Source organism: Grampus griseus, assembly GCF_964374135.1.
Source record: "Grampus griseus genome assembly, chromosome: 1".
Classification (NCBI taxonomy): Eukaryota; Metazoa; Chordata; class Mammalia; order Artiodactyla; family Delphinidae; genus Grampus; species Grampus griseus.
In genome coordinates this window covers 102653792-102679623 of record NC_139017.1, presented here as the reverse complement: position 1 = coordinate 102679623, position 25832 = coordinate 102653792, and the positions used below count along the sequence as shown (strand labels likewise).

Genomic DNA, 25832 nt, shown 5'->3' with positions numbered 1-25832 from the left:
AACTGAAAAGAAAAGACAGACTGGGAAAATATTTGCAAACCACATGATGTGTGATAAAGGATTCATACCCAAAATATATAAAGAACTTTCAAACTCAATAGTAAGAAAATAAGCAACCCAATTTTTTAAAAAATCTATAAAAGATTTGGACAGCTGCTTTGTCAAAGAAGAATATATTCAAGTGTCACACAAGTACATAAAGATGCCCAACACTATTATCATTAGAGAAATGCAAATTCAAATTTCAATGAGATACCACACTACACAACTCTTAGAACGGCTAAAATCGGGATTTTTTTTTTTTTGACAATGCTAAGTGCTTTCAAGAATATGACCTAATCATAACTCTCACACATTGCTAGTGTGAATTAAAATTGCAGCCACTTTGGAAACCAGTTTGACAGTTTCCTATAAAGGTAAATGCACACTTAATGACCTGACCCAGCAAGCCCACTTCTAAGTGTTGACCCAAGTGAAATGAAAACTTAAGTTCGAACCAAAAATTTTACATGAGTCACTTTATTCATAACCACCAAAAACTGGGGAAAAACTGAAATGTCCCTCAACTGGGGACTGTTCCATATACAATTATGGTACATCCATCCAACAAAACACTTATGAGCAATAAAAAAGAAACAATATATGTAACAGTGTAGTTGAACCTCAGATGCATTATGCTAAGCGACAGAAGCCAGAAACAAGAGGTTGCATACTACGTGATTCTATTTATACAGTATTCTTGTAAAGGAAAAACTCAGAGGAACAGAAAAAAGACCAGGGATTTCCAGAGGCTTGACTTCAGAACCAAACACCTGGCTGGGCAGATAACGACTCTGAATCTAGTTGGAGAATATCAACATCTTCAGATGATTGTTTGGAATGAATAAAGAAATAATGTCTGTCAGGTAGTATGAAAATCGTTTACTGCTCCTCCTCCACGCGCCCCATAATTCCATGATCCAGAAAAAGGCCTAATTGAGGACAATGGGAGGATTTGAACACTGGTCAAAATGAGTGGCTCTTCCGGCCACAGTATCTAGGATGATTTGGGAAAGTCTCACCTTCATTTTCCCCACATTTTACCAATTCTGAAATGGGATTTTACTCTGCGGAGGAAGGTCGTGTCTCCACCCTTGCCTACCTAGTCCGGGGCGGACGTCGCAGCGTAGTGGGTCTGCGACGCGGCGCTCCGGGGCTGGGCGCAGTGGCCGCAAGAGCTCACCGTGAGTGCGGGAGCCCGGGGCTGTGACACCGGACCCGCGCCAGGCACGGACGCCCGGGGGCCCGCGGGGAGGCGCGCGCGGAGCCGGCTACCGCGGACCGGCTGGAGGGGCTGACGCGCCGCCGCGCTTGCAGTCTCGCTCCGTAGCCGGAGTGCGCGCCGCTGCTCTCCGCGCCTCGGAAGCGCAGCGGACCCCGCCGTTGCCGCCGCCCGATGGCGAGGCTGCGGGATTGCCTCCCCCGCCTGATGGTCACGATCCGGTCCCTGCTCTTCTGGTCCCTGGTCTACTGCTACTGCGGTCTCTGCGCTTCCGTCTACCTGCTCAAACTTTTGTGGAGCATCGGCAAGGGACCCACGCAGACCTTCCGGAGGGTCGCCCGGGAACACCCTCCAGCGTGCTTGAACGACCCCTCTTTGGGTACCCACTGCTACGTGCGGATCAAGGTGAAGGCCGGCGCGGGCCCGGCGCTGTCGCGAGGGAACGTGACGACTGTGAGAGCAGAGGGCGCCGGGCTGATCCTTGCATGACTCCAGGCCCAGTGTCCCCTAGTGTTCTCGGGGCTTGCAGGGCGTGCGGCGGGGACGGGGAAGGTGCCAAGGGGATGCAAGAGGGGCAAGGTGTCGCGGGAGAAGGTCGGGATTGTGTGTCTTTACGGTCCCTGTTTGTTGCGTGCGTGCGTGCGTGCGTGCGTGTGTGTGTGTGTGTGTGTGTGTGTAAGACAGAAGGTTATGTGGAATTTCTCTAATAATCTGGGTCCTATTATATTACTGTCCCCTCCTCCTCCACCACAACAACCCAGAATAATTCTGCTCCCTCTCCTCCTGTAAGGGGAAGCTGTGGTCTGTCACCTCTTTGCCCTTTAGAGCTCAGATAAGCTGTAGGGAATTGTTACTGGTGGCGCCCTACTGTCTCAGGAGGCAGTCCTCGTCCAAATTTTAGAGATTGAAAGAGTAAATAGAATAAGTCATTGGAAATCAGGAGTTTATTCAGATCAGCAGAATGGAGCATTCACAGATGACCTAAGCAACATGAAACAATAAATAAATTGTGTATGTTTGTGGGGAAGGAAGCCGATTTACAGTGCCAGAGACCAAAGGAATGGCACAAAAAGTAAATGTCAACTATGCATGCAGACTCTAATTGTCCGTGCTTGTCCCAAGCTTTCTTACAGCCCTCGGATATTCTATTTCCTGAGGCTCCAGGTGGTGAAGGGAGATGGCTTCTTGAAATGCACCCTGCAGTCTGACTCGCAGGCCTTTCAAAAATAGCCTACGTGAAAGGATATTTTTGTCACCAGGTCTGGGATTCCTATTAGGAACTAGATTGCCCAGCAGCTGAAGTTCAGAAAACCAAGGGGCATGTCTTTCTTACACTTATTCAGCCTGGAGTTGATATGAGAATTTAAATGAGTTAATATGTGTAAAAACAAATGAACGAAACCAAAAAACTTAGAACAGTGCTTTGCACATAGTGAGTGAAATGAAGTATTTATTCACTAAATCCAATCAAGTGCCCACAGCCTTTCAGTTTCCAAGACTCACCACCAATAAAAGAAGTTATTGAACTTCTGGGAAGGCATTCAGCAGTGGAGGGCAGGGCTTCCCTGGTAGCGCAGTGGTTAAGAATCTGCCTGCCAATGCAGGGGACACGGGTTCAATCCCTGGTCCATAAAGGTCCCACATGCCACAGAGCAACTAAGCCCGTGTGCCACAACTACTGAGCCTGCGCTCTAGAACCCCTGAGCCACAACTACTGAAGCCCCTGCACCTAGAGCCCGTGCTCCGCAACAAGAGAAGCCACCACAATGGGAAGCCCGCACACCGCAACCAGAGAAAGCCCACACACTGCACAGAAGAGTAGCCCCTGCTCACCGAAACCAGAGAAAGCCCGTGTGCAGCAATAAAGACCCAACACAGCCAAAAATAAATAAATGTTTTAAAAAAGGAAAAGCAGTTGCAGGCAAAGTCAGAGTTGTTATCTTCATCCTACCTGAAGGGGAAAAGCAGTTTAAGAATCATCTGGAATTCCTCATAATGCACTTTTTCTGACTCTGGCCACCTAAAGAGTTTCCCCAGAGACATAGAACCAAGGAGTGGAAAGAGCATTGTCCTGGGTGGCAGGACAAGATGGAGGTTCTAGTCATAGCCCTGCCCCCAACCACCTTTACGACCTGTGCTAACATCTTTGGACCTCAGTTTCTAACTCTGCAAAAATGATAGGGTTGAACTATATGACCTTTAAGATTTTTTTCACATCTGGAAACCCAATTGCTTGGGTTATCTGATAAAAAACCCAGTCTCTGGGTTTTGGGTCTTGGTTTCTTTCCTCACTTCCTTCTGAGTTTTTGTTTTTCTTTCTTGCTTGCTTTTTCCTCCACTTTCCTCTTTTCTGTTTGCTTTGTATTTGCTGTATTCCTGTCTCATTCCCATGATTTTTGTTTTCCTTGGGCAGTTTTGTCTCCCATATGCAGAGTGAAGGCTTGAGCACTCAGATCATTCGGCTGTTAGAAATACACTGATATGGGGGCTTCCCTGGTGGCGCAGTGGTTGAGAATCCGCCTGCCATTGCAGGGCACACGGGTTCCATCCCTGGTCCAGGAAGATCCCACAACCACGGAGCAGCTAAGCCCGTGCACCACAACTACTGAGCCTGCATGCCGCAACTACTGAAGCCTGTGCGCCTAGAGCCCATGCTCCGAAACAAGAGAAGCCACCACAATGAGAAGCCAGCGCACAGCAACGAAGACCCAACACAGCCAAAAATAAATAAATAAATTAAAAAAAAAAAAAAGAAATACACTGATGTGACATGAGGAGCAGGCAGCCAGGGGAACTGTACGTGCAACCTCAACAGAAAATACTAACGTGGGAAGGAGAGAACTAAAAATAAGGAAAGGTGGTGTGAATTATGTAACTGATGGCACAGCTCTTGATGGGCAAGCTGAGAAAAGTACATGAGTAGGAGGTAAATATGGCAGGAATATAAATGCAGATCAGAATTATTTACATGTTCTGCAGAATTTGAGTGTGATGAAATGTGACACATCAGTAAGAAAATTGTGACTGTTTCAGAAGCTCATAATATATAAATTGAACTTGTAAATAGAAGGAGAAGGGAATGTTGACAAAAGTGAATCATTCAATTCACCCTGTTAGTAAATCATGGTTATTTTTTCTTTTTGAAAATTAATATACTTATTTTATTTCTTTATATTAAAAATAATGCAAGTGAATTTTTTTTTAACGGCATGGAAATACTAAATGTACTACTTTTTACAGTCAACACAAAACATCGCTGAAATTTCATGCCCTCTATTTCGTGCTGCAGGATTCGGGGTTAAGATTTCATTATGTTGCCGCTGGAGAAAGAGGCAAACCACTTATGCTGCTGCTTCATGGATTTCCAGAATTCTGGTAAACTTACCAACTAACTTTTTCTTTTGCACTAAAGACTCGGCTTATCATAGAGTCATTTTCTTATAATGACTTTTAATAGACCCCATGCTATGATCAAGTACTGGTCTAGAGTTATTATTCCTAAATGTTCCTCAATCACAGGAATGGTGTTCCTCCTGTTTTAAAGAAACGTGCATATTATCATCCTAAATTTTTTTTTGATAATTAAAAGAAGTATCATTTAGTGTTTCAAATTTCTGAATAGTCAATTACAAAACAGTTTTTATAGTACCTACTGCGGACAAAATACAACATTGGATAGAAAAGGAGATTTGCAAGAAACCAAAGAATTAGAGTGCCTGTTACCTGGCAGCTTTTGGTGAGACTTGGGGTGTGGGAAAGGCAGAGGGAGAAGAGGGCTCATGGAATCTGAAAAGGAACTCTTTCCTATGCACATAGTAACAGGCTCAGATGAATGCAGGACAAATTAAGGATTGGAATATTTCACATTGAGAAGAAAACCTATAGCCAAAAATATGCAGTTGCTAGTTACCTAGAAGAAACTGTTCTGTTCTCCTTTGAACCCCACAGAGCCAAGTAAGTACAGATGAAACATCACATGATTAAACTTTAAAAAAATGAATATCTTTTTAAAAGATGGTACATATCAAGGTGGTAAAAAGAAAATCATATTTTTGATAGCTCAAGGCTATGATCTTGAGATGGGTAAATGGACCAAAAAAAAAATCATATTCTCTGAACTGACTCAAATGTAGAATATATGGTATGTTTTTAAAGTTCTGGGACAATGCCCTGTCCCTAAATGTCTCCCTTACTTTCGCTCTTAACACCTAGAATTCCACCATTACATATTCCTCACTTCCTTTAGAGTTTTAAAGATTTTGGGTCATCCAAAGTCCTAATTTAAAATACATCTAGCTGTGAAAGAGATATTACCTTAATACACTTTAGTTAATACTTTTCAAATGAAAGGGGCTTTATTAATAAATGCATTGAGATTGCTAGCACACTAGGAAGTATTAGGCATCGAAGAAAAGAATGGAGAATGGTAAAAACCCATCTAGCTAATCATTTTCCCAGAGCAAAAAGTCTATGACCTGACTGGCTCACAAGTAAAATGTTAGTCTGCAGCGTTAGTCAAATCTGCATAAAGTAACATGGGCAGTGAATTCTGGCTCAGCCATTTAATTGCTGCAGGACCCTGCACAATCTACAAGAATCTTGCAGAGTTGTGGGGATAAAGGGAGTCAAAATATGTGAAAGGCCGGTCCCATGGCCCCAGTGAATACTCAATAAATGTTCATTTTCTTCCTTCATTCCCATTCACTCAGTGTGGAGATCCATGTGCCACCACTAGCATCCTCAATGCATTTATTAATAAAGTCCCTTTCACTCATAAAGTATTACTAAAGTGTATTAAGGTAAAACCTCTTTCAGAACTACAGCCTTTTTAAATCAGGGCTTTGGATGACACAGAATCTTTAAAACTCTGAAGTAGGTGAGAAATATGTAATGGTGGAACTGCAGGTTAAAAGTGAAAGTAAGGGAGAAATTTGGGGACAGAGCATTGTCCCAGACCTTTAAAAAATAATTTCCTGATTCTGCTGATGATAGTTAATACTTCCTGAGCATTTACTATGTGCCTGGCACTCTTCTGAGTGTCACAGCTACCCTTCTGCAATTGGCAGTGCCAGAAAGTAAGGTGTACCTTCTTAAACTTCAGAGCTGACCTCTGCTCTAATATATCCTTGGTATATAGGAATGATAATGATCTGATAACATACATGGATTTTTACCTTTCAAATTTCACACCTTATAGAAAAATTCAAAAGTTAACCAACAATGTAAGTATACCTTACTTTAACATTTTAAATCATCATTCTATATAAAATTCATGATCTGAGTGGGGAGACTTAACTTTTTAGAAAGAAAAGATTTAAAGGCTCTTCTTTTCTGTACCTCATACCAACCCCGATACTTGTCCGTGCTCTTTTTCCTCCTGGAACGTCACTTCTTTATATGTGGAAGATACAGATGAACCTGCAACCACTTCAGCCACTTGGTAATTGTTCTGAGGAGCCCCAGAAAATAGCAGTGATACTCATTTAATATAGGACAGTAGATGCTCTGTGTCATATTTTAAGAAATGATACTTTTGCACATTTTTCACAGCATTGTCCCTTTATTTACTCTTCATGAGACCCCTTTTGCAAAACAGAAACGTCTCGTGATTCTTGTCCATGTCCTAGAATCTTCAGTGGATAGGACAGCCTAGGAGGGGGCCCAACACCAGTCACTGGACATCAGACCCATTTTCTCCAGCAAAATCAAGTCTTGGCTTTGTCCAAAAGGGTTATTGAGAGGAATGGTTTAGTTTTGAAAAAACTCCTAGAGATATTTTTACTTTAAAGAGCATATATTAGGAAATATATGCAGATCATGGGAATGAGTCCCCTTCTGTTCACCAAATGTACTATTTGTTACTCCAGCAAGAGGCTTGCTATAATTTAAAACAACAAACAGCAAACCCTGAAAACTGAGTTACTCAAATAGACCATATTGAATTCACTGAACTTTGCTAGCCATTAATCTGAAAGCTACCTGGTTGTTCAGGGAGATTCCTAGAGCAACCACATGGAGATTGCTGTTAATCAAAAACTTCTATTTGAGTGTGTCCTACCCTAAACCAAGACCTCTATGTTGACACTTACTCTGTCTTTCCTTCCAAATTACCACTGTTCCCCATCATACAATCTAGTCAATTCCATTCATGTGCTCCATTCAGGAAAAAGTCAATTTGAATCAGAATTTAGGATAAAGCTGTTTTGATTAAGCCACTTCAAGTCTCTCTCTCTTGAACTTCCCCTTTTCTTTTTCCAAAAACCCCTTCTCTTGCACTTCTCCCCTTTTTAAGAGCCAAAAAACTTTATCTGGCACTTCAAACCGATTTCAATTTACATTATAAATATAAATATTATTCCTCTATCATCAAGTTTTGCCTAAATACACATGAATTTATAAGCATCTTTGTAGATCAGGTAGGCCAGATTATTTGGTACAGTGAAAACAAAATAATCATAAATTGGCAATGTGTGTAAAAGTGCTTTTTAAACAGAAAAGTACTATACAAATGTAATGTATTATTTGCATTTATCATCATTAACTAAGAATAATTGTTGAGAATTGGTAACATTTAATGTATACTATTAGATGTTACACAGAAATAATAAAATTCTCTGTCTTCTTTCTTAAAATATAAAGGAAACATCAAACAATATACACATCTATGAGAACTTTAGCTAAACTAGCCCAAAATAAGGCTGTTTGTCAAAGATGGTTTTTCTCCCCCTCTATCTCCACCTCAATTTGCATTGCTTTTAAAAATATCTTGAGCTGATGCAGGCAATTTCTGGCAATACACCAGCTGTATGGGACGCATTCGTCATTACTCAAGTGAGGGCTCGTCATCCATACAGCTGAGCAGAATCTGATGACTGCAACTTTTTCTCTCTTGTGAAGGGGAAGAGGGTATTCTACATTTCAAAGAGGCTAGCCTGGTAAACCAGGGGTCCTCCTTACGTTAAGAATAATAACTAAGAAAGAGGTTGTTTTTTTTGAAGTGTCCTCTGCTATTACCTAAAGCTACCAGAGGGGGAAAAAACAATGTGGATGAAAATAGCCAGATTTGTTTATTTATAATATTGTCAGGAGTTACTGATTTTGCAGTATGTTTCATTCCTCTATCAAGGGGGTTGTTTTGTTTTATTCATGTGAATGACATACCCATCAGTCTATCGCTGGGGTGATTTCTTCTTCAGTTTACAGTTAATGTGTAAATCAAATATGATTTATTTATGAACTCTAGGAAGATTGCATTTAAAATTTATTTTGTACTTTATTAAGATAGCAGTTGCAATCCTTAAACGTTCTTAGAAATGTTTAAGATATTGTTTGGCTCCACTCATTGACAATAGCAATAGCTGAATTTATTTGGAAGGCAATTTAAATTATTAATAAGGTAATGATGTGCAGGTATTATGTTTGCATAATCTCTAATACATTAAATGTAAAATGTTACAGGATTGTACACATTTTTTCGAGTCAAATTTCTACCTGGAAATCTCTAATTAAGTGAATTCTAAGTGAAGACACAAGTATTTAAGATATTAAAAACAATGCACATTTTAATAGAAATTGAGTATAAATTCCCCAACAGGAATCTGGGAACTTTAGTTCAAGGTCATCTCAAGGTTTGAACTGAGACAGAGTTTTATGGAACAACTGGTATTTCTAGCACTATCATAATTCAGTGCTTTCATTTGTTCATTGTTTTACTCAGTCAACAAATCTCTATTGAGCACCTACATGTCTACCAGATAATCCAGGGAGCTCATGGAAGTGCCAGGCACCAACAGACTAGTGTCTAGTACACTTGTCTGTACACTCTTCCCGGTGCACTGAAGAGTGTACAGACAAGTGGGAGAGTATGGAAGGGGCCAACCAACCCACCTGTGAAGGAGGGAGACTGGGAAGTCTCCTGGAAGAGGAGGTGCCCAGCATGAGGAGTTCAATGAGGGGTGAAGGACAGGGATTGTGGGGAGTAAGGGAATGATGATGTGGAGGGATGATGTTTCAGACAAGGAGATTATATAAACAAAGTCATAAAGACAAAACCCATGTTTATTCACTGCAAGTAGATAAGTGCCGCAGAGGCAGCATAGCATGGGCTTTCAGGCCAGACCACCTGGGTTTGAATCCTGGCTCTGCTGTTTGCTAAATCTGTGACCTTCAGCACATCCAGGAACCAGTCTGTGCCTCTGTTTCTTCATCTGTAAAATGGGGATAATAAGAGTACCTACTTCATAGTACTGCCTTGAAGATCGACATCCCTATGTGTGAAGCACTTAGAATTGTGCCTGGCATGTAGTAAAACTGATATAGATGTTAGTTCTTTTTATTATATAGCAAATGACAGAGTATAAAGTAGTCAGGCTGGAAGATCGGGCAAGTCAAATCTTGGAGGTTTTGTCTGCCAGAATAACATGCTTGGGCTTCACATTATGAGTAACAGAGAGTCAAGAAAAGCTGTTAAGCTGGGTAATGACCTGAGAGAGTTTGTGTTTTTGCTAAACCACTCTGGTTTGTAGAAGACAGAGCCAAGGGGAATGAAATGGACACAGACCAATCGATAGGCTGCTGTGTTAATGGAGGCCTGAATGAAGGTAATGGTACCATGGATGGACAGGAAAAGTGATTAAATAAATATTTAAGAGGTTGAATCTACTGAACTTTATTGATTGAGTATGAGGGATTATAAAGAGTGAAGAGTTGGGCTTCAGTTATGAAGACATAAAAAAATCAATTCACAATGTTAAGTAAGGCTATGAGAAAATAATAAAATCATATGTGTTGACAGATGAGTATCTTTAAGGAATGAAACTGCTTCATTTGTTTATTACAAACCAGAGACAAGATTGTCAATATTGCTATGGCCTTGCTAAGAAAGACACTTTTTGTTAACATTTTCAAATCCATATTAATTGGCAATGCTTTTGCAGATATTTACAAATTATAGGTATCCTAGTAATAGATCGAAGACTCTATCCATTCATAATTCCAAATATGTATCTGACACCCTTCTTGATCATCTACCTGCTGATGTAAGGTGTTTGATTTGCTTCGTTGTTCTCATGGCTTTGTGTCACTTCACACTGCAGTCCCCTTGCACTATTGGTTTATAATCTCAGATCACTCTGTTCACTTTCCTATTGTGCTCCAAAAATCTTTCCAGACAACACTCTCCCATTTGGTTTGTGTCAGATAATTTTGCACTGTGTTTTCATGGACAGATGTGCATGCAGGTGCTTTTTGATAAATGCATATTTTGAGCTCCATAACATAGTGAGTCGCTTTGAAAAATCCATGTCTCTTTTTCTGTTTGTCATCCATAATGATTTTGCTTATTAGAAGATAATCTCATGGATCTCTGTATTTCAATTAATTCTGCAGTTTTATTATCAAGCACAGGGGGAACACCTGGCCCAGCAGAAACTTCTAGGACTTGGCTGTCACTATGGTCATTCTAATTAGTCAGTTCCTGTGCCATTTTGGTTGTTAAATGTTTTAAATATCACACTAGCTTATGCTGATGGTTCAGGATCTTCCCCCCAAGATTTTGTTTTAGCAAGTGGAGGTTTATCTTTTTTGTTTGTTTTTATTTTTGGCTGTGTTGGGTCTTCGTTGCTGTGTGCAGGCTTTCTCTAGTTGTGGCGAGCGGGGGGCACTCTTCATTGCGGTGCCCGGGCTTCTCATTGTTGTGGCTTCTCTTGTTGTGGAGCATGGGCTCTAGAGCGCAGGCTCAGTAGTTGTGGCGCCTGGGCTTAGTTGCTCCATGGCATGTGGGATCTTCCCAGGCCAGGGATCAAACCTGTGCCCCCTGCATTGGCAGGTGGATTCTTAACCACTGTGCCACCAGGGAAGCCCAGAGGTTTATCTTAAGTAGTTGTTTTATTGGATTCTTTCCATGAAAATATTTTTTTAAATCGTCAGACATTTTCATCCATGAGTAACCCATTGTTATTACTAAAAACATTGAGTCCTATTTGACAGTGGACTAAGGTGAGTAAAATCTCCCTTCTAGGAAAATATATTTTCATCTCACAAATTTTTTGAGAGAATCAAATGGTGCAGTATGCGGAAGCATTTATAGGTACAGACTCAGTGATAGTAGTGAGCATTATTTAAGAAAAGCTTAGAAAATTGACTTCTTAAATACATTTCTTAAGGTTTTAGTATCTGATATTTTGTAGTTTCTATAAACCCTGGCCCTTTGTTACACTTCACTGGACCTGGTTAAAAAAAACAATATAATTTTAATAAAGAACGTCAGTGCTTATTTCTCAAACAGTTCTTTTCTTTCCTGCCCACACACAGCTATATAACCTTTCTCAAAAATGAGGGGGTTCTTACAGCTTTCCACTTAGAAAATCTGTAATGTTATTCTTTGTATTAGTTACTGTGATATTTTTAACGTTTCTTATTTCCTGCAGGTATTCTTGGCGTCACCAACTAAGGGAATTTAAAAGTGAATATAGAGTTGTAGCGTTGGACTTGAGAGGCTATGGAGAAACAGATGCTCCCATTCATCGAGAGAATTATAAATTGGACTGTCTAATTACAGATATAAAGGATATTTTAGACTCTTTAGGTAGGTTTTAAAAAACAGTGTTAATTCTTTTTAAGGGACTAACATTCAACAAATTGTAAACTGATTACCACATTTCTTCCATCTACCTGAGCTGTTGTCTAGATCCTGTCACCTTGGTTCATACAGCTCAAAATATTTATAGAGGCAACTTAAAATAACACAACCAGAATAACTATTCTGTCTAACAGCCAAAAGTGACTCTCAAAATTTGTTTTTAAAAATTGACTTAAGGTATACTATCTATTATTTTCAGAACTAATTATTAGAAATTTGATTCTTGTTCACAGAAAATTTATTTCTTCAGAACCAACACCTAAATATTTATTTAAACATTTTGTAAGATGCAGAAACAGTTGCATTATCTTTCTTGTATTGATCAGCTAGTGCCAGCTAGTGCCACAATAATATTGTGTAACAGACCACCCCAAACTCAGTGGCATACAGCCATAGGCATTCATTCCTGTGCTCCTGGATCTTCAGGTCAACTGTAGGCTGGACCCCTCTGGGTCTTTGCCTCAGGCTACAGGTCCAGCTGGGATTGGCTTCTCACTGTGAATGGGGCTGGAGCCCCAGCTAAAGCGGAGTAGCTATCTGCGGGAAGCTCTTCTCCTGGCTATGGTTGAAGTGGCAAGAGGATGAGCCCAGTTGCAAAAGCATATTTCAAGTTTCTGGTCGCAGCTCATTGGTCAAAGCAAGTCATATGGCTGAGCCCCAAATCAAGTCATACACCCACCACAAAACCAAAGCAAATCACACTGCCAAGTCTAACATCAAAACATCAAACAGGTGGTGAAGGAACTTCCCTGGTGGTCTAGTGGTTAAGACTCTGCACTTCCACTGCAGGGGGCACAGTTTGATTGGGGAACTAAGATCCCGCTTGTCTTTTGGCATGGCCAGAAAAAAGGTGGGGTGGGGGGGACTTCCCTGGTGGCACAGTGGTTAAGAATCCACCTGCCAATGCAGGGGACATGGGTTCAAGCCCTGACCCGGGAAGATCCCACATGCTGCAGAGCAACTAAGCCCATGCACCACAACTACTGAGCCTGTGCTCTGGAGCCCATGAGCCACAACTACTGAGCCTGAGTGCCACAACTACTGAGCCCACGTGCCACAACTATTGAAACCTGAGCGCCTTGAGCCCGTGCTCCACAACAAGAGAAGCCACCACAATGAGAAGCCCACACACCGCAACAAAGAGTAGTCTCTGCTCACCGCAATTAGAGAAAGCCCGCGCACAGCAACGAAGACCCAACACAGCCAAAAATAAATAATAAATAAATAAATTTATTAATAAAAGAGGCGGGGAGCAGTGAAGTATACTACCTCTATGGCAGTGGGGAGAGGGGAGGAGTAAATATTTTTTAACAATAATCTAATACACTATATCCCTTTTGACTAAAACCCAGCTGCTGCCATCGATATGTTAACAGAACCAGTATAGTGAGAAACCCATGAAATCAAATTAAAGACCCTTTTCTACAACAATCTAATGAGAACGTAGATCAGGTCAATATTCTTAGAGGGGAAAAAATGGATGAGGTCTGGGGGTGTCAATGCAGTGTTGTAATTTACTGTGATTACAGTAAAATAGACTCAGAGACACTGATTTCCGACAGCCATATTTCTTTCACATTTTGTGGTAATTCAGTCAAACTTGGCCTAAATTTGTAATCATGAAATTTTCCAGTTAAATCAATAATGTAATCTTGCTTATGACCTAATTATGTGTAGTCTTTACCATGGTTTTCCAAACTCAGGTTTATGTGACCAGAGCTGAACTATTTCTAATTTTTTTTAAAAGTATAAATTCCCAAGAGAGATTCTGAGGTCTATAACGGATCCTGGGCATCTAAATTTTTTAAAAAGCTACCCTAGTGCTCGCTTCGGCAGCACATATACTAAAAAGCTACCCTAGGTGATTCAGACATACAGGGTTTTGGAAGCACCAAACTCAATGTCTGCACAAAGTGCATAATTAGGGTAGGAGAGTAGAAAGATTAGTTTTAGAAACATACCTATTTTATGTGCGGTAATGATGTACCCACCTGTTTCTTTTCAATGATGCCAACATTCATTTCTCAATTACAGGGTATAGCAAATGTGTTCTTATTGGCCATGACTGGGGAGGCATGATTGCTTGGCTAATTGCCATCTGTTATCCTGAAATGGTGATGAAGCTTATTGTTATTAACTTCCCTCATCCAAATGTATTTACAGGTGAGTTTAAATTTCCTTTAAGACATCTTTGATAGCGTGACAACTCACTATTGTCACTGACACAGATTAAAAACAGCAAAAGTTGATTAACATAATATTTTTTAAATTAAATATGATATTATCACATGATAATGTCAGCTATATCAGCTTTAAATATTCCTGAAGAGTCACAGGAATTGTTGCTTTATATTTGCTTGCATAATTTTATTTATTTTTAGAAAACATTTTACCGCTAACTTAGGGAGAGTTAAAGAGTTAAAGGGAAAATGCAGTAACATTACTTTGACAGTAATGAATCTTGACAGCCTAGAAATAAATTTTCCTCTTGCCTGACTCCTTTGGCTGTCAGGAATGGCAGCATTCTTTAAAGCAGCAGTTCTCAAATTTTTGGCCTCCTTTATACTCCTAAAAATTATTAAAGACCCCATTGAGAATTTGTTTATATGGGTTATATCCATAAACATTCACTGTATTGGAAATTAAAAAAGAGAATTTTTAAAATGTTTATGTATTAATTCATTTTTAAAAAATAATTAATCCAGTACATATTAGCATAAACATTTTACTGAAAACTAGCTACATCTTCCAAAACAAAATTTTAGTGAGAGGAGTGTCATTGTTTTACATTTTTGCAAAACTCTTTAACTTTTGGCTTAATAGAAGACAGCTGGATTCTCATATCTGCTTCTATATTCAATCTGTTGCAAATGTTTGAATTGAAGTACATGAAGAAATCTGGCCTCACACAGATTTGTAATTAGAAAAAGGAGGAGAATTTTAATAGTCTTTTCAAATAACTGCATATGTTCTCCTTTAATACTACACCAAACTCAAAAATTAGGTATTTCTTAAAGGTTAGTAACAATGTGGAATCTGATGTCATATTAATGAACTTTTTGTACTCTGTCACATTAAAATCCATTGGTCTCTCTAGCACTTTGAATGGATTTTTTCTACCTATGCATGATTTTGCAATCATCACGCATTGGAAGATATTGGTTCATTGAGTTATGCAGGTCTTCCATAAGTGGACACATTTCATTATATGCTATCAAATCATGTTCATTAATATCACCCCAGTTTCATCAAAAAAGCCTTTGCAAAGCTGTCAAGCTCACAGTAGCAGACACAAGTTTCCAAAATTCTAATTTTCATTTGAAATCTTGAACTTCATCATTGACAACAAACACTGTTGATTGTCTTCCCTCAAGTGACAGGCTCACTTTGTTCATTTTCAAGAGACTATCTGTTAAATACCCAATCTGACTGATGATAGTTAGTCGTTCTCTCAAGTAAAAATGGTGTTCCATTAAAAATGCAGCTAATTCAACTTATCAGACAATTGCAGAAGTGCTTTTCCTCGAGACAATCATTGTATTTGGGTGTTCAACAGAACTGCCTTATTTTCTATTTCTTTTTAACAATGTTAAAAAGACGTATACAAAAAGGTAGAAATTTAATAAAATTAATAATTTTTGCTATTTCATCAAAGACATTCTTAAGTGAAACCGCCACTTAATTTTATGTATTTATGTACTTGTTTGTTTACAGCAAGTGTGTGGTGGTGAAGAATACAATGACTGTGGGTATTGTTTAGTGTCACTGCCTTGATTTGTGCTCAGGCAGCAATGGCTTTATCTACTATTGCCTTTGTACCATCTGTGCAAATGGCAAAATGAGAAAAGTTAATTGTATTGTTTTGAAATAATTTGACCATCTGTATCCTTTGAAAGGGTCTTAAGGATCCCCAGGGGTCCACATGGACTATGTTTTGAGAACCTCTGCTATAAAGAGAACCCTTAATCTTAAGAGTGATTAAAAACAAATAAAAAAACTGAACAATGGCTAGGCACACTTTTATTTGGTTTTGACAAAAATTATAATTTTGTCCTCTTTAACTACCCTTGTCAAATTTTCTGAGGTTCAGTACTGTCATGACCCACAGTAGCCCTCCAGGGAACAAAAAATTCAGAAACACATATTTTTATTTCTTCCTCAAAATTAAAGTAGGTGAGGGAGAAAGGGAACATGACTACATAAATACTGTATAAGTATAAAAGTTAAATTTCAGATACATATTCAATTGTCCTATCTCAGCTGAGGTAATAGCATGGCTGCTTAGGAATCAAATATCTAACTGAGGTTCATCATATTTCTCTCAGTTGCATTAGTCAATAGAAGTTGTGCTACATGCTTGTTCAATTGATCAGGACCCTAGAGTAAATGTTATTTTGTTGGTGCTGCTATATGGACAAACTGTAATTGGTCATTTCAGTAAGAAAATACTTGGATATTTCTGGAACTATCTTATCAATAATAGGTTCAACCCTGGTCAGGTCAATATGTAGTCTTCAAGTAATATGACTGTATTTTCCCTTAACTGTATTGATATCTCTAAATGCAGAGCTGAATAAATCTTATTCGATGATGACATTACAAAAAAGTATAGCACAAGAGTGCTCCACTTACCTGAGAATCATAATTCTAAAAACTCCAACCATGTTGAGTACAGTTACACAGTTAGAAATAAGAAAAAAAAAATCACCTCTATAGCAAGGAAAATAAAAGTATAGTATACAATACACAAAAAATATGTACATTTAATATGTATGATCACATTACTCCCTAGTTTAAAACTTGTGTCTTCCCAAAACACTTAAAATCTGTATCATTCTGGCCTTACCTGACTGGGTTTCTGCGTTTTTTTCTAAAACTCATACCATCTCCCCCTCCTCATTCACTACACATCAGCCACACTGGCCTTCTTTCTGCTTCTTGAATGTGCCAAGCCCAGTACCTACTTTCTGTTCTTGATGCTCTTCCTAGATCTTTGCGTTCAAGGCTTATCCCACATCCCCAGAGAAACCTGTTCCACCACCTTTACTAAAGGATAGTCCCTTCACACCACCCAACCATTACTTTCAATCAGATTACCTTGTTCTATTTTCTTTATGGTATTTTTGCTAACTAAAATGATCTTTTAAGTATTCATTACTTATTTATTATGTATGTTCCTTATGAATGGGAACCTCTTTTCTCTTGTTCAATGCTAAATCCCCTCACACACAGTAGATATTCAAAGATTCATTGAATGGATGAATTTTCTCAATACATGAATGAATTTAAAGGAAAGGCTTTAGTTTCTGTTGAGGCCAAATGAATAAGATATTCAAATCAGCCTGTAAGGAAAATCTTTTCAACAAGGGAAAATTACTTCCCCATGTATCCTTAGGAAAAGTGTTTGGTCACTGATAATGACCTTGGAGAAAAGGGAGTGTTGTTTTGGGTTTCCTGTTCCTTTCTGAGTCAACATTTCATAAAGTGGAACTTTCTTTTTATTTAAAGTGCTTTAATTATTTAAAATACCAAAAATATCCAAAATAAAATATAAGAACATAGAAATTGTTCCAAAGAGAAATATACAGAAGCCTTATTTGTAGATTCTTTTATGGGATCATATCAAAGGTGAAATTGCCTTAAAAAGAAGTTATTTCAATAGTAAGTAATTCATACCCCTTGGATAAGGTCTAACACGATATTTTAATTTCAGAATATATTTTACGACACCCTGCCCAGCTGTTCAAATCCAGCTATTATTATTTCTTCCAAATACCATGGTTCCCAGAATTTATGTTTTCCATAAATGATTTCAAGGTAAGTCAAACATGGTGATGGATGTTACAGACTTATTGTCTGTGATCATTTTGCAGTGTATACAAATATTGAATCAGTATGTTGTACACTTGAAACCAATATAATGTTATATATCAATTATACCTCAATTAAAAAAAGAAAGACTGGTGCCCAAGAGGATGACAAAATTAGGAGGTCAAAAATAAAACATAGACTGAAACACTAAAAGCAAACAAAAAACCCAAGAAAACCAGTTCTGCTTATGTTGTTCTGATTTATTTTAAATAATCATTTATTGTACATCTGATATGTGTTATGCACTGATAGGCATTTCCTCCTATGCAAAAAAATAAGTCAAACAAATAATGTTAATGAGAAACATTTTAAATTAAAATCCATCTTTAAGAAAGAAAAACAGGGAATTCCCTGGTGGTCCAGGTGGTTAGGACTCCACCCTTCCACTGCAGGGGGTACGGGTTCAATCCCTACTTGGGGAACTAAGATCCCAAAAGCCTTTCAGTGCTGCCAAAAAAAAAAGGGAAAAGAAAACAGACAAATGCTAAAACTTAATAAATGTTTCTAAGGCTTCATCGATAGGCTTACTTATTTTTACATTCTCTATTCATATGTTTGAGTGCCTGGGTGTTAACTCAATTTTTTTCTGAGAGCCTGTTCCCCTACAGGCATACTTCTTTCTAGAGAACATTCCATGGGGAGATGAAAGAATATGAATGCCAGGTAAGAGAATTTGACAGTAGCAGAAGTGGAAGCCCTTGGGATTAAAAAAAACCCCCAAACAAAATTAAGCCTGCAGGTATTGGTGTACCATATACACTGACACCAGGAGTCATATATAGTATCTATTTCTTCGAAGTTAATTAGTTGCTTCTTGTTTGTCCAGCATGATGTTAAATATTTAGGGAGGTTAAAAAAAGACATAATATTATTTTACCTGGAAATACTTCTGCATGTACCTCTGACAATAAGGACTATTTTTAAAAAAAGAACATAACTCCAGTGCCATTATCAAAGCTAACAAAATGAACAACTTGTTAAAATCATTTAATGCCCATTCAAATTCTCTTAATTGTCTCAACTGTCTTTATGCACTTTATTTGTTTGAATCAGGAACCAAACAAGGTCTACATATTGTATTTGTTTGTTATGCATTTTAAAATCTTTAACGGTTCTTTCCTTTTGTTTTTTAACCATCACTTTTTTAAGAAGAAATTTGTTCATTTGCCCTGAGGAATGGTCCACATTTTGGATTTGACTGACTGCTTCATCATGGTGTTATTTAACTAGTTCTGCTAAGCCTTGTCTTTCCTACTTCATAGGTGCTACTGATCTAGAGGCTTGATTAGACTGTTTAATTTGACAAGAATATTTTATAGGTGGTTCTGTGTATTTCCTAATGCGTCACATCAGGGAAGCACATAATGCTTAGTTGTCCCAGTTTTAGTAATGCTAACACTAACCAGTGGACTCACAAATTGTCAGCCTATCCAAATTGCCTAACAACCAACCTTTCACCAAATAACTTTAGCATACCTTGATCGTCACGGCCTAGGTTCATTATTTCTTTAGAAAACAGTGATTTTTTTAGTTCTATGGGGATGCCTAAAAAGTTCCCTCAGTTTTTAAGTAAAAATAAAAGACACATTTTTCATTTTCACCAAGAGCTTTACTGAACCCTTTGGTTCCCCTACCTTCTGCCATTTTTCAGGCAACTTCTAAATTCCATCTTCCCAAAATTTTTTATCCTTTTGAGCAAAGAACTGTTCCGGGTGCCTTTTACAGTCTTCCGGGGTATTGACATTTTTTCCATTAAGAGAACTTTGTAAAGACCGAAATAAATGGAAATCTGAAGGTGCAGTGTCTGGTGAATATGGCGGATGAATCAGAACTTCCCAGCCAAGCTGTAACAGTTTTTGCCTGGTCATCAAAGAAACGTACGGCCTTGGTTATCCTGATGGAAGATTATGTGTTTTCTGTTGAGTAATTCCGGATGCTTTTTGTTGAGTGCCACTTTCAGTTGGTCTAATTGGGAGCAGTACTTGTTGGAATTAATCGTTTGGTTTTCCAGAAGGAGCTCATAATAGAGGATTCCCGTTCAATCCCACCATATACACAACATCACCTTCTTTGGACGAAGACCAGCCTTTGGTCTCTTCCGTTCCACATTATTGTACAGTATCCACTTTTCATCGCCCATCACAATTTGTTTTAAAAACGGAACATTTTTGTTACGTTTCTGTAGAGAATCGCATGCAGCAATACGATCAAGAAGGTTTTTTTTCACCTAGCTTAACATCAAAGCGATTCACATAACCAGGGTGGTGCAAATGATTTTCAACGCTTGATTTAGATATTTAGAGTATGTCGGCTATCTCCTGCGTGGTATAACGTTTATTGCTCTCAATTAATTTCTCGATTTGATCACCATCAACTTCAACTGGTCTACCCGACCATGGAGCATCGTCCAGTGAGAAATCTCCAGCAAGAAACTTCTCAAACCACTTTTGCCACATTCACTCAGTCACAGCACCTTCTCCATACACCACACAAATCTTTTTTTGAGTTTCAGTTGAGTTTTTACCTTTCTTGGAATAATAAAACATAATATGCCGAAAACGTTGCTTTTTTTCTTCATCTTCAATATTAAAATAGCTACACAAAAATTCACCAGTTTTGATAAGTTTTTTTTTTTAATGCATGCTAGTATGACAGCAGTCACAATACAACAAAATTATTTCGAATAAAGTTAAAGACAACTAAGTGCTACTAGAGCCATCTTATGGAAAAAACTGAATGAACTTTTTGGCCAACCCAATATTATTCTTTCTGCTTTTATTAACTGGAATTCATGTATAAAGAGGAATTTCCACATCTATATTTGGTTATGCTGAAATACAGTTCCCACAAGAATGGCAGGACAAATGCTTCATTATTTCCCTTTGTAAACAACTTCCAGAGTAATGAATTGGTGCCCTAGAAACTTCCACTGATAACCAATGAGGGTTTTTTTTTCATATCATTATGAGCTCATGATTTTTAAAAATATATTTGATATTTATCAATTGATTACAGTCATTATTCTCTTTGATGCCCAAATTGTTGCAAGTGTGAACTCCTTCAGGTTGGCTCCTATGTCCTCTTGACACAGGAGCCCTTTAGTCAGGGATAGCTTGCTTCCTTAATGTCCTAAGGTCATCATTTTTTTCCTGTTCCAGATCTGGAATCAGTCATTTATTGAAGGAACTCTGGCTCCTATTAGCAGGAAATGGTATTTAGAGACCACAGTTTGGGTATCAAGGTGATCATTGTTACTGAGTTTTCATTGCTTCTAGATCTTTCCATTGGACAGAATGTAGACATACATATTTTTTAGAAAAAAAAATATGAGTTCTTATTCACATTTCCAAAGCAAATTTAAGATGACAGCATTTTCACTTAACTTCTATGACTTTATATAAAATATTATATGGTTCTAAGTCAAAACTCTAGAACAAGGTACATTCAGAGAAGTCTCACTTGTCTCTGTTTCCTCTGTTTCTCTGTCTCCATCCTATTCTGTCTCCCATCGAAAACCATTTTGGTTAGTTTTGTTTCCTCTTTTTATTGTTTCTTTTTAAAAATATAAGCAAATATGTATATATTTATCTTTTCCTTCTCACACAAAAGATAACATACTATAAACACTATTTCTACCCTTGCTTTTTTTCCAGTTAACAATATACCCTGCAGATGACTCCATCATCAGAATAGAGATTATCTCCATCTTCTCTTGGAGTACTAAGAACACATAATTCACCAATGTGTATCTATACCATAGTTTATTCATCCAACCCCCCACAGACATTTGTTTCCATTCTTTTTATTTTCTTAATTAAAAAATTTTTTTTGGCTGTGCTGCACCACGGGGCATGAGGGATCCTAGTTCCCCAACCAGGTATCGAACCTGTGCCCCCTGCAGTGGAAGCACAGAGTCTCAACCACTGGACTGCCAGGGAAGTCCTCCATTCTTTTTCTATTACAAATAATGTTTCAATGAATCACCTCCTGCACATGTCATTTCATATTTTTGCAAGGGTGTTTTGGGGTTGAGGGATCTAATTTTAAACAAGAATCCCAATAATTCTGATTCAGATTGTTTAGAGACACACTTTGAGAAATGCTGGTATAGAGCAGTATTTTTCAAATTGTAGGTGGAGACCCATTAGTGAGTCATGAAATAAGTTTTGCAATTCAGTAAAGTGGCTTGCAATTTGAGTTTTTAAAAATAAAGTAGAACAGAATTGAAAATATCATTACATGCTGTAATAAGTGTAAGGACTATTTCTTTAAACTTTTGTTTCAGACATATATGTGTAGAGATACGAACTGGATCATGATGTAAAATGTGTTTGTTACTCTAGGTTGTGATCAAAAGAAGTTCAAACAATTTAGGGGGAGGTGTGTGGATTGGTTGTCAGTAAATAGATTTACTGTTAACTGGAATATCAGGCTTTAGAGCAGGGATAGTACTTGAGCTCAGCCTTGTAGAATGTGAAGAGACACCAAGAAGACAGGATACTTTTCATAAGGGTGAAGTGTCCATGGGGGATTAAAAGGGAATAATATCAAAAATAAAGCCAGGAAAGCAGAAATATATAAAATGTGCTTGTAAACAATGAGGTCTCCAACCTGGCTAGAGCAGAAACTGGGCGCTATCACTGCACACTGACCATCATTCTCTTTCAAAAGCCAAGTATTTAGTTACTATTAGGTAACTGAAGAGTTTTAATTATTCTCTTCTCACTTATCAGGCTTTGAAACATCTGTTTACTAGTCACAGCACTGGCATTGGAAGAAAAGGATGTCGATTAACAGCAGAAGATCTTGAAGCTTATATTTATGTTTTTTCTCAACCTGGAGCATTAAATGGTCCAATCAACCATTACCGAAACATCTTCAGGTCAGTATAATTTGCTCTTTTTAACTAAACAAAATATTAATTCCATACAGAGCCAGTATTTGATTTTTGTTAACATCTTTATTGGAGTATAATGGCATTACAATGGTGTGTTAGTTTTTGCTATATAACAAAGTGAATCAGCTATACATATACATATATCCCCATATCTCCTCCCTCTTGTGTCTCCCTCCCACCCTCCCTATCCCACCTCTCTAGGTGCTCACAAAGCACGGACCTGATCTCCCTGTGCTATGCGGCTGCTTCCCACTAGCTATCTATTTTACATTTGGTAGTGTATATATGTCCATGCCACTCTCTCACTTCGTCCCAGCTTACCCTTCCCCTCCCCGTGTTCTCAAGTCCATTCTCTATATCTGCGTCTTTATTCCTGTCCTGCCTTTAGGTTCTTCAGAACTATATTTACTGATTATTTTTAATAAGAATTATTTTATCAAGTATTTTCCATTAAGTTCTTTAGCTTAGTATACTAAAACCTACTCTCTTAAAATATTTAATGTTTTTCTTTGTTTTACTTATTTATTTATACTGTAGTATAATTGACATATAGCATTATATTGGTTTCAGGTGTACAACATAATGATTTGATATTTGTATGTATTGCAAAATAATCACCACAGTAAGTCTAGTTAATCATCTGTCACCATACATATAATTTTTTTCTTGGGATGAGAACTTTTAAGATCTACTCTCTTAGCAACTTTCAAATATGTAATACAGTATTAACTACAGTCACCTATCTGTACATACTTTGTTTTATCTGTAACTTACGTTTCATGTGACATTTAACAATTTGAAACCTCAGGACCAGAGAATATGCTTTTCTTTTAGTTTTCTGAAAACTCCTCCCTTTTACCCTCAATTCGATCTGGTGAAGAATTTATATTCCTCTTTACTTTTTCATTAATAGTCCTTTTAATAGGGACTAATAGTCCCCTTTCCTTACTAATTCAACTATTACATGCTCACATGTTGTTAAATATGCAGGTAACTATTAGAAAATGTTTTGTTTTGGAACACTTTATGAGCTCCAGAATTTAAGTGACTTGCAAGTTTGTATAGCAATCCATGTATCAATAATTAAGTATAGATATATTTTTATATCAGTTTACCCATTCACCAAGAACTTAATTTTTAGGAGCATTAGAACCAAATGATGGCCACTTGCATGAGAATCAAAAGTTAAGACCTTGGTGGACATATGTGATATCCTTCATATTCCAGCAGCATCTTATCAACCCCAAGTAGCCTCAAGTCAAGCTTTTTTGTAACTAGCAAAAATGTAATTCAGTGCTGGAGAGTGTCTAGTTAGATGTTCCTTCTCATTCTTAGTTAACAGGGTTGTAATTAATACCATCCCGCCTTTCTGAAAAACAGCTTAGCAGAAGTTGTCAAAAGCTTTAAAAATATGTATCCTCTTCAGCTCAGGAATTCCACTTCCAGGGCTCTAGCCCAAAGAAGTTATCTGAAATGCCAACTAAGATTTGGGCACAAAATGCTAATTGCAGCATCACTTAAAACATCCCCGGGCTTCCCTGGTGGCGCAGTGGTTGAGAGTCCGCCTGCCGATGCAGGGGACACGGGTTCGTGCCCCGGTCCGGGAAGATCCCACATGCCGCGGAGCGGCTAGGCCCGTGAGCCATGGCCGCTGAGCCTGCGCGTCCGGAGCCTGTGCTCCGCAACGGGAGAGGCCACAGCAGTGAGAGGCCCGCGTACCACAAACAAACAAACATCCCCTTCTTTTAAGTGATGCTATAATCTAAATATTCCATTATACAGGAACAGTCATTTATGGGTTATTATGCCATAAAATAGTATGTTTTACAATTATTTTTGAAAAACTATATGAAACAAGAAAGTTATTATAAATTAATATGAAATTTGCATGTGTATACTGTGTATAAACTGTATATTTACTGCATTGTACTTATGGTTTCAACGATATGCATAGAAAATGACCATTTTTTAATGATGGAATTATGCATGATTTTATTCTTTATACTTTTCTGTATTTAAAAAATACACAATAAAAACTTTATATTTTAAAAAGAATCTTCTTGCGAAATAAATATAGTATCATGTAGTATTAAGGCTCATTCCGTATATATGTTCTGACTTTTCAGTTCCAATTTTCACATAAAATTCATTAGATTATCCAACAGATAATTGAAATACGTTTAAATAGTAACACTGGGGCTTCCCTGGTGGCGCAGTGGTTGAGAGTCCGCCTGCCGATGCAGGGGACGTGGGTTCGTGCCCCGGTCTGGGAGGATCCCACGTGCCGCGGAGCGGCTGGGCCCGTGGGCCATGGCCGCTGGGCCTGCGCGTCTGGAGCCTGTGCTCCGCAACGGGAGAGGTCACAGCAGTGAGAGGCCCGCGTAACGCAAAAAAAAAAAAAAAAAAAAAAAAATAGTAACACTGTTTAAAGCTCCCTTTCATCACACTATTCAGAAATTCTGTTATCTTTTTGAAGCAAATTATTCTTCATAGTGATGAATTTCATATTTAATTTATAGCCTGCATTATAAGTTTTGCACGGCTGATCCAATTAAAACTTTTATCTGGCCCTTTCTTAAATAGACCATTAATTTTTTTTATTGTACAGATTGATTGCCTAATGCAGTGTTTCTCAACCATTTTGTTTGTCATCACTTCCCTTCAGAGGCTTTTTAGGCATTTTTTTTTCCTAATTGCCCCCCACCCCATGAAATTTTAATATCTGTTTATGTACTGTGTGTATACTCATGGTTTATATATAAAAAGCATAATTTTTTTTTCACTCTCCCAAGAACAAATTTTCATCCCTTTGGTGGTGATATTGCCCTCCTTAAAAATCTGTGGCCTAAAGAAACATTTTGGGGGAATGTTATTTTAACGTTTACAGTGAGTCTCAAGCCCACGTGTTTTGTTTTTATAGCTGTTTGCCTCTCAAGCATCACATGGTGATCACTCCAACACTACTACTGTGGGGAGAGAAAGACGCATTTATGGAGGCGGAGATGGCTGAAGGCACGAAGATTTACGTTAAGAACTATTTCAGGCTAACTATTTTGTCAGAGGCCAGTCACGGGCTCCAGCAAGAACAACCTGACATAGTGAACAAATTGATATGGACATTTCTAAAAGAAGAAACAAGGAGAAAAGACTGGCTTTTTCTGTGA

At 38.2% G+C, this 25832-nt stretch overlaps 1 protein-coding gene across 1 annotated transcript; it reads left to right on the top strand.

The window, feature by feature from the left end:
• Positions 1–1435: 1435 nt before the first annotated feature.
• EPHX4 (epoxide hydrolase 4) lies at positions 1436–25832 on the top strand (the record flags this gene model as incomplete). Its single annotated transcript, XM_082664495.1, has 7 exons — positions 1436–1666; positions 4551–4636; positions 11689–11846; positions 13935–14063; positions 17614–17717; positions 22505–22653; positions 25589–25832. The coding sequence occupies 7 exons, from the start codon at positions 1436–1438 to the stop codon at positions 25830–25832; spliced, it is 1101 nt and encodes a 366-aa protein (XP_082520621.1).